Source organism: Sebastes fasciatus, chromosome 14, assembly GCF_043250625.1.
Source record: "Sebastes fasciatus isolate fSebFas1 chromosome 14, fSebFas1.pri, whole genome shotgun sequence".
NCBI classification, from domain to species: Eukaryota; Metazoa; Chordata; class Actinopteri; order Perciformes; family Sebastidae; genus Sebastes; species Sebastes fasciatus.
In genome coordinates, this window is record NC_133808.1 from 15,714,531 (window position 1) to 15,731,300 (window position 16,770).

General features: G+C 38.9%; 2 protein-coding genes across 6 annotated transcripts in view; one reads left to right on the top strand and one right to left on the bottom strand.

Moving 5' to 3' along the window:
* The window catches only part of uggt2 (UDP-glucose glycoprotein glucosyltransferase 2), a 41,554-nt gene extending 41,173 nt beyond the window's left edge, over positions 1-381 (bottom strand). For 2 of the 5 annotated variants that reach the window (XM_074659193.1, XM_074659192.1), the window contains exon 1: positions 111-381. In XM_074659193.1, the coding sequence (XP_074515294.1) occupies positions 111-137 (27 nt within the window). In that variant the 5' untranslated portion in view covers positions 138-381. Of the gene's footprint in view, positions 1-74 lie in introns of all 5 variants that reach the window. The other 3 variants (XM_074659196.1, XM_074659194.1, XM_074659198.1) reach the window with 3 other exon arrangements.
* Positions 382-3,290: 2,909 nt separating this feature from the next.
* The window catches only part of hs6st3b (heparan sulfate 6-O-sulfotransferase 3b), an 81,165-nt gene continuing 67,685 nt past the window's right edge, over positions 3,291-16,770 (top strand). Inside the window, exon 1 of the mRNA XM_074659204.1 lies at positions 3,291-4,712. Coding sequence (XP_074515305.1) covers positions 4,171-4,712 — 542 coding nt within the window. The 5' untranslated portion in view covers positions 3,291-4,170. The remainder of the gene's footprint in view (positions 4,713-16,770) is intronic.

The window sequence follows — 16,770 nt, forward strand, 5'->3', positions numbered from 1 at the left end:
TGTAGCATAAAAGCTAGCGTTACACTCGCGTTATTTTAACATAAACATGCAACAGTACATTATAAATACATTACCATAGGTCAGTGTGTTGCCAGTAATAAATCCCTCACCCGGTTAGAGATGCTGACCGCTTCCATACAGAGATACGAGGCTTCAGGGGGGTATTTTGGGCAGCTAAGCTAAGCTAACAAGCAGTACTACCGTTAAGGTTGCTAGCTGGTTGCCAGGGCAGCGGCGTATCATGGTAACCGTTATTCGTGTCTGAAGACAACCGTCAAATGAAAATAAATCATCGTGTGTTTTTATTTATTATAAGCACAATTTGTCAATTTGTTTAGATGGACAGAAGTGGTGACAGTGGGTGTAGAAGTTTAGAAAAATCTGGTGGTTAAAGTTGTATTTTTATTCAGGCACAGTGGTGGACAGCGAAGGAGGCAGAAACACTTTCCCCCACTAAACACTGGAGCCTTTTTCATTTATTTATTTATATTTTTATTTTTTATTATTATTTCAAATGACTGTATACATAGTAACAGCAAAAAACATTAAAAACATTTACATACAGAAGAAGCATAGTGATAACATAAACAAAGAGCTGTGCCAAACATACAAGGACAACAGAGAAATGAAACAAAACAAACATAAAATTAAAAATTAAAAAATAAAATAAATAATAAGAAAAAAAGACCACGCGGGAGTATGACAATAATTTCACTTTAAAACTTTAAAGATATTGCATACATTCATTGTTTTCATTGCTTTTTTGTTTTGTGAGGAGGAAGAAATTGTTGACAGATATAGATCCATCTCTTTCATAAATACAAAGAAATTAGGCTTTTTTTTGGTAAATTTACATTTGTGAATGTGGAACTTTGCGAGAATTAAAATTAAATTAATAAGAAACAATGCATTACTGTCTTTGTCACTGTAATCATAGCAACCAAATATAATATTTATATAGTACAGTGCAAAATCTGAGAAAATGTTAACAAGTATAAAATTATTGACATCTTTCCACAATTCACATGTAAATTTACAGGACCAGAATAAATGAGAGCAAGTTTCAGTTTCTAATGTTGAAATAGCACATGCAGAGTATTATAATTTAACAACTGATAGGCCCTAATAATAATAATAACATTAATCATAATACTTATTATAGATTAAACAATGTCTATATCAATCTATCAGTCAATCATCGAAATATTAAAGGGGGTTGTGCAGCAATTTAGTATCAGACTGGTGTATTTGTGAGAAATAGGTGAGGGAAAAGGTCTAAACAAATAAACTAGATGCTGAGATATTCTGATTTATTATCTGTATGGCTTAAAAATGCTGGATCCTACTATTTTCAAACCAGGCAAAACCTACCTGGTTTTTTACCTACCTGGTAAAAGTTCACTTCTTTGGATCTCCATGCACCCAGCTTGTGAAGCAGGCTTTTACAAAACCTTAAGTTTTCCAAACCCAATAAGATAACACTGATAACGTCATAGGGTCATTTTGGAAAGATTCCTCCAAAGCCACACTCCTTTAAACTTAATTTTGGTGTCATTTTGTAAAAACATTCTCCATTTCATATCAATTGAAACTTTTTGCAGTTGGCCGCTAGTGACATGAAATGACAAAAAAAAATATGAAAATAAATGCAAAAATAATTGGTACTGCTTAATTAACCAAAGCTGCAATGACAGAAGACCACATGAAATAAAAAATGAATTAATTAAAAAAAGATATAGATAGATATGCCAGTAAGGCAATGCACCAATATGTTATGGTTCCAATGGATTTGTGACTACTGCAAAAAGGATAAAGACCAAAAAACAAAGTTAAATGAAATAAAGAAAAAGAAAATAAGATTTAAAAAAGCAAATTAAAATTAAATAAATAATAATAAATAAAGTACACATTGACAGTAATGATAATTATAGGATAAATCCCAAACTAAAGATAAAATAGGGTTATAAGCTTTTGCAAATGGACAATTTAACTGTTAGTGGTCGTTTCTGTTTACATAAATCAAACTTTATGATGTCATACAATTGAGCTGATGGAGAGAAATAGTGAGTAGCCGTAAAGTGGGACACCCAAGCTCCAGTGGGTGTAGGTCTTCCTCAAACAAATAAAAGTCAATAAAACTATTGATATTTTACGTCTTTCTATATGCCTAAATACTTCAAAACTATTATAATCTTTATTTATTTATTATTATTTGTAGTCTTATTGTTTGTTTGATGTTGTTCGATTCTCCATGTAACATCCACACATAAGCCTAGTTTTTGTAACAACAATAATATGCTAAGTGGTAAAATCACTGAACATGTGATTGAACATTTAGCCATGAATGTTTCCTACATTAATTAATGTGACTTAGGCCTTTTAACAGGGTGTCTTTTAACAGACTTTTTAGTGTCCTTCATTTCGGACATGACTGTCCCACATTAGGAAATAAAGATTTGTCTGAGAGAACTTACACTAAGAGTACTGATACCATTTCTTTTATGTGTGTGATATCTGCATTTTATTTTTTGGTTTGATTATGACACATCCTGAGGATGTTGGAGTGGTACTGGGTTTGTATTTGTATTGGCTTCATATTGCAAGAAGTCTGAAATGCAAAAAATGTCCCACATTAAAGGTCCCGTATCGTGCTCATTTTCAGGTTCATACTTGGATTTTGTGTTTCTATTAGAACATGTTTACATGATTTAATGTTAAAAAAAACTCTTTATTTTCGTCATACTGTTTGCCTGAATATGCCTGTATTTACCCTCTGTCTGAAACGCTCCGTTTTAGTGCATTTCAACAGAATTGCAACGGAATTGCGTCGCTATGCAACAGTTTGTGTCCATGTTTACTTCCTGTCAGCTGATATTATTTACATACATTACAACAGGAAATAAATTGGGACACATTTAGAATGTTTATGTTTAAAACCGGGTAAGGGTCTATATATTGTATATTTGTGACATCACAAATGGACAGAAATTTGAAACGTACAATTTCTGAATACGGGCTGTGTGTTTCTCCGTATATTGAACGTTTTGATAGTTTAACAGTATTTATATAGCACTTAAACCTGCTTTATAATATAAAAAAAACTCACTTTTTTACAATATGGGACCTTTAAGCTAATTCGCCCCTATCTCTTCAATCATCAAAGGTCACACTGGGATGAATGTGCTTCAAAAAAGTTAAAGGGGATTTTATATTTATATATGGTTAAATGTCCATGTTGTCTCTCAGTTCAGTGTCCGTGTGCATGCTTCTGGCTTTAAACAAGATTATAAGATAAGATAAGATAAGATATTCCTTTATTAGTCCCGCAGTGGGGAAATTTGCAGTGTACAGCAGCAAAGGGGATAGTGCAAAAAACAAGATGCATCAGCTAACACAGTAAAAAAAAAGAGCTAAACAAAGTGTAACAAAATATGAACCATTTAAATAGAAGGAAGTATAAACATAGGAGCAGTATATACAGTATTGACAATAAACAGACTATTAACAAAAGTGGGAAATGATATTGCACAGTGAGAATGAATGAATGAATGAATGAAATTCCACCTGAAAATATCAGGTTATTGGATAGGATGTAGAGTTATCCAGCCCAACCAAGACGACGAAAGAGGTAACGCATATGTGTCGGCTGGGATGCAGCAGCATCAGCATCAGCATCCTCAGCATCAGTACCAGCAGCAACCTCCTCTCTAAAGCTGCTTCAGCACAGTCAGTCAGACCGAGGAGGATGTAGGATGCAGCCGGAGGAGGATCCAGCCCAGTCCAGTCCGAGCAGCGGCACATTTCTGCAGAATTACCACCGAAATGAACCACACTGCGATTTAGACTAGATAAAGAAGCTAAAAAACTGTCATCAGCATCCTCATTTTGAACTTCAGACACCGGACTATGGGAGTCGTCTGCGCGGATGCAGCAGCTCATCTACTGTACAACCGGCTCCAGAAGAAGTTGGACAGCCACACATCTGAATGCCATGACTCTTGACTTTGGACTAGATTTCCAGCGCAGTGCAGAAAAGGTGGACTTCCACATTATGTGCATTATCTGATCAACATGTGGGAGTCTTTCTGAGGCATGCATGGCTATTGATCCCATAGGGGTTATTTATTTATTTATTCACAGTAATGGAATGAAGTGCACTATCTTGAAATAATGGATGATAGACCCAGTAAGCTCATCTTGGTGCCTATCTTAGCTGTCCTCTTTGTTATGATAGGTTACCAGTACATATGTCCAGCTGGCAGCAATTCGTGCTACTTTAAGGCTGGGGAGAAATTAAGTGGTGTGAGCTTACTCTACCAGGACAACAGCGATGATTTCTACAGAGATCAGGACCTGGAGGATGACAGCCCTCCTTACAAGCTGCCGTCCAAGTTCAACTTCACCGAGAGAGACCTGGACAGACACGTGGAGTTCAACATCAAAGGGGACGACGTGATCGTGTTTCTGCACATCCAGAAGACAGGAGGGACCACTTTCGGGAGGCACTTGGTGAGGAATATCCGCTTGGAGCAGCCGTGCGACTGCAAGCCCGGACAGAAGAAATGCACATGTCACCGGCCGGGCAAAGAGGAGTCCTGGCTCTTCTCCCGGTTCTCTACCGGCTGGAGCTGCGGACTGCATGCAGACTGGACCGAGCTAACGAACTGTGTGCCTGTCATTATGGATAAGAAGGAGGCCCAGAGGAATAAAAGGTATATGCATATGATTCCACCTTGTTTGCATGTGTGTGAATGCAGATATGCTGAAATAAGCTCCAAACCACATCAATGTGGCATGCAAGACACATGCACTGCTGGAGCCCCCATGATACATTTAATTTTGTCCTGGTGTTAGTTGGCATAGCTTTCAGTCTTGAACAGTAAAAAGTGAGCTCAGTGATGGATGAGATCCCACTGGAGTGATATACTGTAGGGGAGACCGGGGGCAATGGTAACATCTCAAATTGCACCAATCAGAAACAAGACATGGTCTGTGATGATCACCTCTCTGCCTGCCAAAGAACAAACTTCATATAGGCGCAGTTTGAACTTTAAGGTTTATGATACATTTAATTTTGTCCTGGTGTTAGTTGGCATAGCCTTCAGTCTTCTTGAACAGTAAAAAGTGAGCTGAGTGATGGATGAGATGGTGCTCCCACTGGAGTGATATACTGTAGTGGAGACCGGGGGCAAATGTAACATCTCAAATTCACAAAAAGCCCTTCTAGGGACAGGTGTTGCAAATTAGCATCCACTGTAAGCACTATGATACTGGCATCAGATAGCTGTTTTTAAGTTGTCTATGTACATTGTATTGGTCCCTGTTAAATAAACCATGAAAGAAAAAATTTCACCAATCAGAAACAAGACATATATGCACATGGTCTGTGATGATCACCTCTCTGCCTGCCAAAGAACAAACTTCATATAGGCGCAGTTTGAAATTTAAGGTTGGAGGTTCACAAAAAAAAAATCGAGAGGGAATGTGGGCATGTCACGGTGGTCGGTGTTACCGGTGTTACACGGTGGTCGGGCACACACCGATTATATTACGTGTTGGTCTGCTTTTTAACAGAAATAAAACCCATTTAGTTCATTTTGGAGTATCAGCGGCGTGATAACAATAGATAGTCAGATGACAGATGCTACAAAAGTGAAAGCGTCTGCTCTGTACGGAGTCTCAGCTCAGAGTGGCAGGTGTCATATTTCTCACACGCGGGACGAGAGAGAGTTGACCGACCGAGAGATGGCGGAGGATTTGGTGTCGAAGCGAAAAGCAAAGCGCATCTATTTTGCAATATTTCAGATTAAACCCTAATGCTATAAGAGAACCATAACGTTAATGAGGTAGCGTTAATCGCTGTGAGGAGGACGGAGCGGTCACAGCCGCAGCGGCCCCCGCAGCAAAAACTCTACCGGGAGAGGCCAGACACACAGCCACCCGACGGAAAAGATCAAAGTAAGCGCGCATCACATATTGACCGTCATCTTTTCTAGTAAAATATCCCGCGTAATCGGTAACACCCGTGTTGTCACAAGTTTATTGACCGGTGGGAAATTTTCCTCACTGTCACATCCCTAAGGAATGTAATGTGTAGCCTACAACAGAGGTTTAGTTTACACTAAAATTACTAATCAGGCACCAGCAGGTGCATTTTCATATCCCGACTTATATGCTCAATGAGTGATGGAATATCGCGAGAATTACCATAGAAACCAAACTCACACAAACCGCAAAACCCGAGATGAGATGAGCCTTGCTCGTTGCTAGTCCTACAGTAGGCTACCCCGTGGTGTCTAATAGCATGTTAAAACACAGAGAGGTCTACTGTGTTGTGGATGCTGTGTGGACAATCCTAACGGAATGTGAGGCGAGCGAGCGTCAACGACAAAATCAGTTTGATTGCATTGTTTTCTGATGGAACATCCTAACTGTCCGAGAGCGACACAGCGCTGCGCAGTGCGACCTTTGCAGCTGAACTTTTGTGGGACGCCCTGTTTCTATTTATCGCTCACGTTTGAAAGCATCACAACGGACGAGGGACTGCATATTTGTGAAGTTGAAATGAGGAGTTAATATCTATACGATACCTCCTCAATTCACAACAAAATCCTAAATAAGGTGGCCGCTGGCTGGAGGGAGATCACCTGAAAGTTTCCTACTTGCTGTTGGCTATAGTGTATGTATGGCATTTCCAGTAAATATCACAATACAAAATGTGCATTTTCTGTTTAAAGAGTAGGGAGCATCCTAGTAAAGTAGATCACACAATGTTATATTGTTGGTTTCTTATTCTGTCAAAGAAGAAGACACAAGAAAGGTTGATACTATTCATCATTACAATTATTTATTAGTTCTGTGTTATTTAAAAAAAATATATATAGATAATATTTAAATCCCTACATGCATTTTTGGCTACTGCCACTAGGCGGTTCGGTGAGCCCCCTGAACCAACGCAAACTGTGCCTGTCACATTTATGTCTCATACTTATCAAAGTTTGTCTGAAAGAAATTCATTGTTCAATGGATTTTAAATAGTTTTATCTATATTCTTGGTAGTTTATTGTGGACCTTGGTATTTATATGAAGGATTTAACGTGTGTTGTTACAATCGCCCCTGCACGTGGGGGCACATGTAACATTTGACGTATAGTGTTTCAATCAATGTTGTGATTCTAACTAGGGATGCACCGATACCGATCGGATATGGAGCAGATCGTGACTCAAATAGCTGCATCGGGTATCGGTGACAATGGAGCCGATCGATTCAATTCAATATTAGAATAATTATATACTATATACATTATAGACTGGAAGTTTAATTCTAAGTTTTTACCAATTTGTTGCTGCATTAAAAGGTTTCCATTTGATGACTGTTAACAAGTAGAACAGAAATACAAGTTGCCTACATATATTTTTTTAATCCAAATAGTTCAAGAGGTTTTTGAGTAATGACATTAAAACCATAAATTGTTACAATTGCCTCCCCTAGTCAGGAAGTCAGGAATAATACTTACACTGATTATAAAAAGGCAAATAATTGCAATCAATCACCCAGCACCAGCTCATTTTGTGGGAGTGCACACACAAGTGTGTTAGACTGGGGATAATGTAATAGTATGAATTGCCATAACAACATTTAAGAGTCTCTTACTTTGCTTGACCTTCAGACATGTAAATCGTCTTTATTTGTCCTTTGTGTTCACGTCAGCTGCTCACAATGAACTTGTTCCTGCCCAGCTGTGCCAGTGCTGTACGAGTTTTATGAAAGTGTGCATACTCTGAATCCATAGGCATAAGTTAAAGGGTTAGTGACTGATTTTTTTTTTTTTTGCTGAATTGTCATCCTTGTGATGAACGCATCTCTGTCGATTAAATTGTCCAAAGTTGGGGTGTATCGTACTCCATACACCAGTACACACTTCTCCCCCTGCATCCTTGGTAGGGCTGCCCCTTCTTAGTAAATTAGTCAACTCATTAGCCACTTTGGTCTTAGTCTACTAAGATTTCTTTGGTCTATTAGTTGTTTTTTATGATTTTTTCATGCCGAATGACTTATTTCAGGAAACGTATTAGCACATCTCTGGTAAACACAAGATTTAAAGTGGTGCTTTTGTGTGATTCTTTATGGAGAAACTCAGTTTCACAGATCTGTTGATTAAATCAATGAGTCGATTCGTCGTCAAAATCGTATGAGTGTCAGTGGACTAAGAATTTCTTTGTTGGAGGACAGCCCTAATCCTTGGCCTTGTGTCTTGTGTGATAAGTACCTTTGAGGTGTTCTTGTTGGCTTACAGAACAGGTGCACTAAAAAGTCTTTATATTTGATGTCATTTTATCCCAGGATGTACAGAAGTTATCTGAGAAGAGCCGGTTAATTTAATATGCATTATCTCTCCAATATTTTCCGTTCTAATTGCAGTAGAAAATACCTTTTACAATTGCTTGTATACTGTGACTAATGTGATAGAGATGCAGTACAATTACTAAAGGGAGGACACATTGTAATGAACTAGTCACTGCTTGAGCAATACTGTATGTGTGTGTGTTTCCACTCAGCAGAATGGATTTGTGTATTTTTAATGCAGTTTGTGATTCTTTAAATTGCATTACAGTTTAGGTTATTCATTAAATTAGCACATTAAAAGTCTATTACTCCGTTATATATATATATATATCCTCAAAAATACTTCCACATGTAGAAAAAGCATGCATTGACCAAATATCTTGTCACACAAGCACACAAGAGTTCCCTTCTCTGTTTTGAAAAATACAATCTTACACTGAAGCACATGATTTATTTCTGCTGTGCCAAGTGTTTCCGTTGCTCAGGAAAGTGCTCACTGGATGCGACAGCTCTTCATTTCACAGCTGCAGCATCTATTCTGCACTTACTAGTCCTCCCGTCCCTTGTTCTTTAGCGGGCTCCTCCCGCAGCATCTATTCTGAGATAAGTCTGCCTCGACCGAGACTGTTGGCAGACACACTACGTTAGACCCCCTTCACTAACCAGCCACTGCACACGGCATCATTTACTAAGTGAGATGACTGCTATGCAGATTTCATCCTCATAATCATTTTGTGTATGAACAATGCCTTAATTAAAATATCTTAAATAAGGATAAGGTCAAAGTAAAAAGCACCCTCGTATAGTACTTTTTTTAAAATAAATAATCCACTTGTTACAAAAAAATCTTAACTCCTCCCTGAGGGTGCAATGGGGAATACCAATCGTTCATCACTGCCAAATTTAGATGGCATACCCTTGTTTTGCGGTTGAGAGCCTCTCAGATGGAGTGGCTGTCTCTCCGCAGTCCCAGGCATTCACCTTGCCAGCTCTTGAGATGGCAGTAAGGGGGGGTGCGAGGTGGGCGGCGATGGCGATGGCAGTGCCTGCGTGGCATTGTATGGCCTTTCCAGCCGGGGCAGGGCGCGCCGCACAGTGAGCCAGCCATGCGGCCCAGGAAAGGTCAGGCGTGTCAGACTGGATCAGTGTGCGTGTCCCGCGGTGTGGCTCCTCTGGAGTGTGCTGTCAGTCAGGGGAGAAGTGGAGCGGGCGAGCCTGCCTCTCTTCAGGGGATTTTTGGAGAAACATACCTCTAAGTGCTGTCCTCTCAAGTTGCTTTGTGGAGAGCACCATGGCATTACCTTGTCGACTGCATGAAGATGGCTTGTTGAGCAGGTTGTTTTCCTCTCAGGCGATTTCAGAGGCCTGCGCTGCGGAGAGCTGCTAGAATTATTTCTGATTGTTACACGTTCATTAGCTAACTGTTTTGTCTGGAGGTACTCGGGTAAGATATATTCAATGTGACACCGGGGCACAAAACAAGGAGCTGATTTTTTCAAAATGTATACTTGCATAAAGCATGAGCTGAGTAAATTGCGTCTTCAGAATTGTTTTGCATGTGTAGTAAAAGGTCGTCGGTCAGTATCCGAGAAATATTTGATGTTGCTTTCCATCGAAATAAAAACGAGCTCATTCAGATTTTCACTTCAATATTATTTTCCATCGTGGTGCAGCCAGAATCTCTCTCACTGAGATTAAAAAAATAATAATATCACAGCTTTATTGTTACGGCTACAGGTCTGGGGTGAGGAAATTTGATTATCAAACATACAGCCTGAAGTCCTTACAGTGAAGCATACATTATACGCCCTGAATAAAGCAGCAGTGTTACACTATAAACGTATTATCATTTTACTTTTATCAGTTTTAATAACAGAATATTTGCTTATGAGCAAATACCATCCATCCATCCAACCATCATCTGTAACCGCTTATCCTATGAAGCTGATCCCAGCTGACATTGGGCGAAGGCGAGGTACACCCTGGACAGGTTGCCAGACTATCACAGGGCTGACACATAGAGACAGACAATCATTCACACTCACAGTCACACCTATGGGCAATTTAGAGTCTGAGCAAATACCAGCAACACTTATTTTAAAAGGGACATATCATGAAAAAATCACATTTTCAGCGCTTGTGCACATACATTTGGGTATCTGGAGTGCCTGCCAACCCACAAACCACCCGATTCGACTGTTATCAGGCCATTAAATAGGCGTTATTGGTCGCTATAAGCACCATAGATGTGGGTTATTAGGGGCTTACAGCTAAACTTAAAAGCAACATGTTCTAGCACGTTGTAAAACTGAATGAAACGTTAGGTTGTAAACACAAACAAGATGGCTTCTTTAGTTTTAGGCAACAAAACTACAACTTCTTTAGGTTCAGGCAACCAAAACACTTAATTAGGTTTAGGGAAACATTGTGTTTTGACTTAAAATAAAAAGTCAAAGTGAAACTTAAGGCATGTGATGCCTTTCAGATTTGATGCCATTCAGATTTGGTTCCCCTCCTATGTCACATGCAGGCTCATTACAATATACCGCCCTCCATCTGAGTATCTCCACCCACAGTTTGAAAACTACCTTTGCAAAAGTGCACCTAACTTTTCTCGCAAGCCAATCAAAGCAGACTGGGCTTTTTCGGAAGGGGGTCTTAAAGAGACAGGCGCTAAAAAGGAGCGTTTCAGACAGACAGTATGAGACAAATAATGTGTTTTTTGAACATTAAAAGCATGTAAACATGTACTAGTAGAAACCCAAAATACAAGTATGAGCATGAAATGTCCCCTTTAAACGTCCCCAGCAGATGATATAATATTGAATATGTCGCATTGTCATTCATACAACAGAAAGAGAGACTGCTTCTTCAGCTGAGGTGACAACTTACTCTTGGTGCCCAGAGTGTGAGCTTGGTTTGTTTTCAAGGAGAGAACAAACAATTCACCGCTGATTCTACCTGAGCATCTCATTTATTCCACATCTTTCTTCATAGTTTTAATTCTTCACGGCTCCCCTGAAAATGTGTTTTAATAGCAAATCAAAGCCTATATTTCATAGGTGGTTGACATGCATTGAAACACGGTGGTGGAAACTGGATGTTTTGTTGATATATTAAATGAGAAGAATTAATCAGGGTTATCCTTTTTGTAATGTGTTGCTGCTGTTGACAATGTCAGCATCTCTTTACAGTATGCAGAGCCGGCCATGACCAATTTGGTGCTCTAGGCAAGATATTAGCTGGTGCCCCCTGCATAGCAGCAAACCAATCACTGTGTTCATACACTCACACAGAAGCTGTGTAGATTTATGTCCTTGAGATTAAGCTATGCAGATCACACTTCAAAGAAAAACTGTATTTCTCAAAATGATGTTGTAGGTTATTCCCCAAACAACTGAATGCTTTTTACAACGTTCCCTAATGAATTTAAGGTGGGAGTAACTGACGTTAACTCTAGCTATTTATTAGGTTGATGCTGCGGGCAACCCAGAAAATAGGACCTTAAGCTACACTGTTCGTAGCTATACATATGAAAAGTAATGAACTGTAATTTGTGTATATCCCACGAAATCAGTTTGTCACATAATCGTGAACCCAGAAATACAAAGAGCAGCGAACGCCACGTAGGGAGGAGGTTGGGGTGGGTCAAAAAATACAGGACTTTTGCCCAGGAGAGAGGCGTTCATGTCCCATGTGAAATCAGAAGTCAACGTTCATTTATTCATGATTTGGTTATGTAACTTACGTAGTTAAGCAACGCCACTTCCAGAGTTGTTTTTTTTAAGCCAAACTACGATCTTTTCCTGAACCTAACTAAGTAGTTTTGTTACCTAAACCTAATTAAGTAATTTTGTTGCCTAAACCTAATGAAGTTGATCGTTTCCTAGACCTAACTGAGTAATTTTGTTGCCTAAACCTAACCAAGTCGATCGTTTCCTAAACCTAACTAAGTGGTTTTGTTGCCTAAACCTAATGAAGTTGATCGTTTCCTAGACCTAACTGAGTAGTTTTGTTGCCTAAGCCTAACCAAGTTGTTTCCTGTGAAGACGGAAGTTTATTTTTAAAAGACTGTATGCATGTAACGAGCAGAAATTGACACGTGTTGCTGGACATTCGTAGTAAAACGAACGAAAATGGAGGAAGAACTTTTTTGTAAGATATCATACAAAGCGTTATATGAGAATACGTTCCATATTTATGTTATTGTGGGCTTTCTTGTAATATTTCTAAATAATAGTATTAAAATATTATTAGTAAAAAATAGTAAAAGTTATAAAAAAAAAATGTCTTCCCTCATTCGGGGTGCGCCTACGGATGGACGGTGTCCGTAGCATTTGCCAATACTGCCTAATGCCTGGGGCCGGCTCTGACAATATGTGTCTATAGAGGCTGGACGAGACAAGAATTGTTGGCTGAATTAAGAGTTTTTTTAGCTTACAACATTTCTAATGTGGTGTTTTGATGACTTAATACCACTGAAGTGGTGTTGAACTGATTTGAATTTTATTCATATATCTCTCCTCCTTTCACTGATTCCTTGAAATGTAGCAAAGCAATGTCTCACTTTGGTGGAACATCAGTTATTTATATTTGTTTGAGTTCAAGGACGATCAAGAGCCAGCCCATTACTTATGAATTCACTACAGATATTCATATTTATTTTTAATTCATCAGAGTCTTGTTATTACCTCTGCCATGGAGGTTATGAGTTCAGCTCTGTTTGTTTATCTGCCTCTCTGTTAATTACGAGATATCTCAAATAGTACAAAACAGAGTTGGATGAAAAGTTATGTCATGGGCCAAGGAAAAATGTTTTGGTGTGAATAGGGCCACCATGACTCATGAACTGTCAGGCATAAAGCCAAAATACCTTTTCCCCTTACCTGGATTCCTTAATTCTATTCAGTTCAATTCAATACAACTTTATTTATCCCTGCACACCACCCAGTTCAACAAATACACATGATAAATAAAGGGGAACCACTGTTAATCACACAGCTAAAACAATCAAATGCTAATGGCTAAAAACTCTTTGTGAAACTCTGGTAATAAGCACATATCTCTCTAAAAAGGCTGCTCCCATTTCAGCCTGCAGAATGTGTGTTTGTGCGAGAGTGCATACCTCTAGTTTTCTACAGTAGTTGCAAATCCTTGTTTCTGTGCCTTCAGCTCTATTCAAAAACACAGCTTGGCACATGTGTTAGAAATTCAAGTTGGATTTGAAAATACAAAACAAAATTGACTTGAATTCATGAAGCTGAGGCAGTCAACACTGAGTTAAAACATGCTTATTTGTTTCCCCTGGAGTCTTGTTTCTTGCCTCATCCACTCTCTACATATTTAGCAGGTACATTCATTTATGATTTGGATAAAGGCTATAAACATTCAGACCAATACAATTGATATACATTTCTTTAAGTCTTTAAAGTGTTGGACTGTACAGCTTTTTCCCCTGTTTCATTTCATGTTAGTTGTTCCCCTTTTAACTGTGGCCTCATGGTAATGTTATGCATATGCTGATGCTGCAGTTTTTATCAATTATAAAATCTTCATTAGCAGCTTTCTTGTTGCTTATGCATAATGAATGCTCAGTTCAGAAGTACAAAGAGACCAAAGCCAAAACACGAGTACAGTACGGGCGCTCTTTGATGAAGCGTAGAGAAAGAGAGAGAGAGAGAGAGAGAGAGGGAGAGAGAGAGAGAGAGAGATGTGCCTACAGTATGTAGCGATGACAGAGGATGTCCTCTGCTGTGATTCTGGATAATGATGTTTAGATCACTGCGTCATCGAGGTTTTTATCTTAAGTTGTGTATATAGAACACAAATTGGCAACTGCTGTAAACCCATAGTGTTTCCATACTTTACTGTATGTGTAGTGTTTACCACTTTGGATTTAAAATGTGACGGCGTATCCACAAAGACCCTCCGCCGTTTTCTACTTTGTCGTTTTGGCCGGTTTGTTTTGTTGACGGATACGGAACGGATATGAGGTCACGTTAATCAGACTACAACAATAAAAGCGTTAACTTCCTTCTACCTCCGCCTGGTTATGTCCCAGTTTTTTTTGGATCACCAGTATCACCATTACTGGTTACTCTAGCTTAGTTGGAATAGTACCCAATGAATGGCGGGTATTACAAAACCAATCAAAGCTAATGCCTACAGTATGTTTTTTCTACCAGACATAAAAAATAACATATTCACATTCCCTTAGTTTCTACACCAATCCTACGGGAGCAGTAATAGACTGTTATTACTTACATGGCACACCAATGACGTGCCCTAATCTTTTGCTGAATAACACCTCACATCATATTTTATTCATAATAAGTGATGCAGAGAGGGCTGCAATTACTGCGTGGTCGTTACCAGTTACAGCTCGGATCATTGAACCATGCATGTCTCACTCTATCTACTACACTCTTTAATAATACTTTATTGAGATCATACAAAGGGGAAGGGAGAAGTTATAATGAAATATAAAGGGGAGGCACACACTTCATGGTGAGACAATGCCCACGAAATACATCTCACAGACCTACAATTTATCAAGTGCCGAGGAGTGCATGATGTTCTTTGTCTGTTCAGTTCAGCTACAATTTGTTTGTACACCGCATCACTAGAGATGGTGCCTTGGTGAAGGAGCACTGCAAACCTTGTCTGCCATATGGTTGTTACAATGGATATATATCATCATCCAATAATACTGCAACTCTATCAACTACCTGCACATGACATCTCCCAATGTTGGGCATCTCCCTGTCTCAGCATGTGGGAGGGAGTCTTTGCCAACCCAACCCAGGTGACCTTGAACTTGCAGACAGCAGTTATATTTTACATTTTGCCAACACTGATGTAGATTCTTCATTTTATTACACAATATTTGGGCACTTAATGGGCACTCTTAGAATCTGCAAACATGTTTAATACATATTTAAAGGACCTGTGTGTAAAATTTAGGGGGATCTATTGGGCATTCAGAGGATGGATGGCTTTCCTTGCTAGATGGACAATAAGGGGGTGTCTGAGCACTTTTTAGAAAAATAAAAGTGTTCGCCATCCAATCGCCGAAAAATGCTTTCAAAAGTTTTTGATAGCAAATCACAGCAAGGCTTTTTCTATGGTGTTCCTCAAGGTCTTGGTGTCTTAATGTGGTATTTTGGAGTGATTTGACACACAGTGCTGAGCTGCATTTCAGAGGGTTAAGACTACACGGTACTGTAGCTCACATTTGAAACTTTTAAATACAGTATTACCAGTAAATTGATAAATTCTCTTGATGCACTTTATGGACTTAGACTTTTTCTCCTGTGTACTCTGAAGCCTCTCGCTCAGTGAAAAAGAGAAAGCGCACAACCTCCGTGAGACACAGTAAAGCAGCAGGGTAATGGATGCCCTCCAGACACAGATGAACTCGAAGGAGGAAAGTTGAGCAGATTTACAGTTCTGGTCGTATCTTCAGATATAGGAGTCAAAGTGCTCATCACAGTGATAGGGTGTTTATTATGTGTGGAGGTGTGGGTGCCCTGCAGGCCTTGGACTTCCAGGGCGCGGAGATTGCTTTTCATGTGTCATTAATTCAAGTCGTCATTGCTGGCAAGCCTGAGCAGTAATCCAGTTGGTTTGATAATTAAGTGTTACCTCTGCGGAGAGTGCAACAGCATATGTCAAGCACTTGTTCAGCGTCATGACAAAGAAAATGAAAATGGTCAAGGAAGTCATTAAATGTGATTCAAAAGACTATGCAGAAAGAAATGAGTGCTTTTTAATAGAATAGAAACTTTGAACAGTTTCCATGCAGAAAGACTTAGCTAACATTAAGACATTTCCAAGTAAAGCAGAGCAGCCAGTATTCCCTATTCATAACACAGTTGTCCATTTTCAGTTCATTAAATTGTACTCTTACATCCAATTAAAAATCTTGTTATAGTACTCTAAAGTTATTACATTTACTGATGCTGGTTGTCATCATGCAATACTGATATCATATTTCTGCAAAAGAGAGAGAGGTGATGCTTAACTTAACCACCTCAGATTGTTGGTGAGGGCTCAGAAGTTAATGCTTGACTAGATGATTGATACTATTAGTGGAGCATTTATCAGCTAAAGAGGAAGTTACTTCACTCATGAAAGTGAATATTGATCATACATTTATCAGGTGACCAGAAATATGTCTCCAAATAAATGCTTATGCTGCTCCACATCTGCTGGATGTGTAAGCAGCCAGCTGTTTGCTATCACATTTAGAGCTGCAACAATTAATTGATTAATCAATTGGTTGTCAACTATTAAATAAATGATCGCAAACTATTTTGATAATTGATTAACCAGTTTGAGTATTTTGTTTTTTTGTTTTGTTAAATTATTTCCAATAATAGATATATGCATACATTTGCATAAAGCAGCATATTTGTCCACTC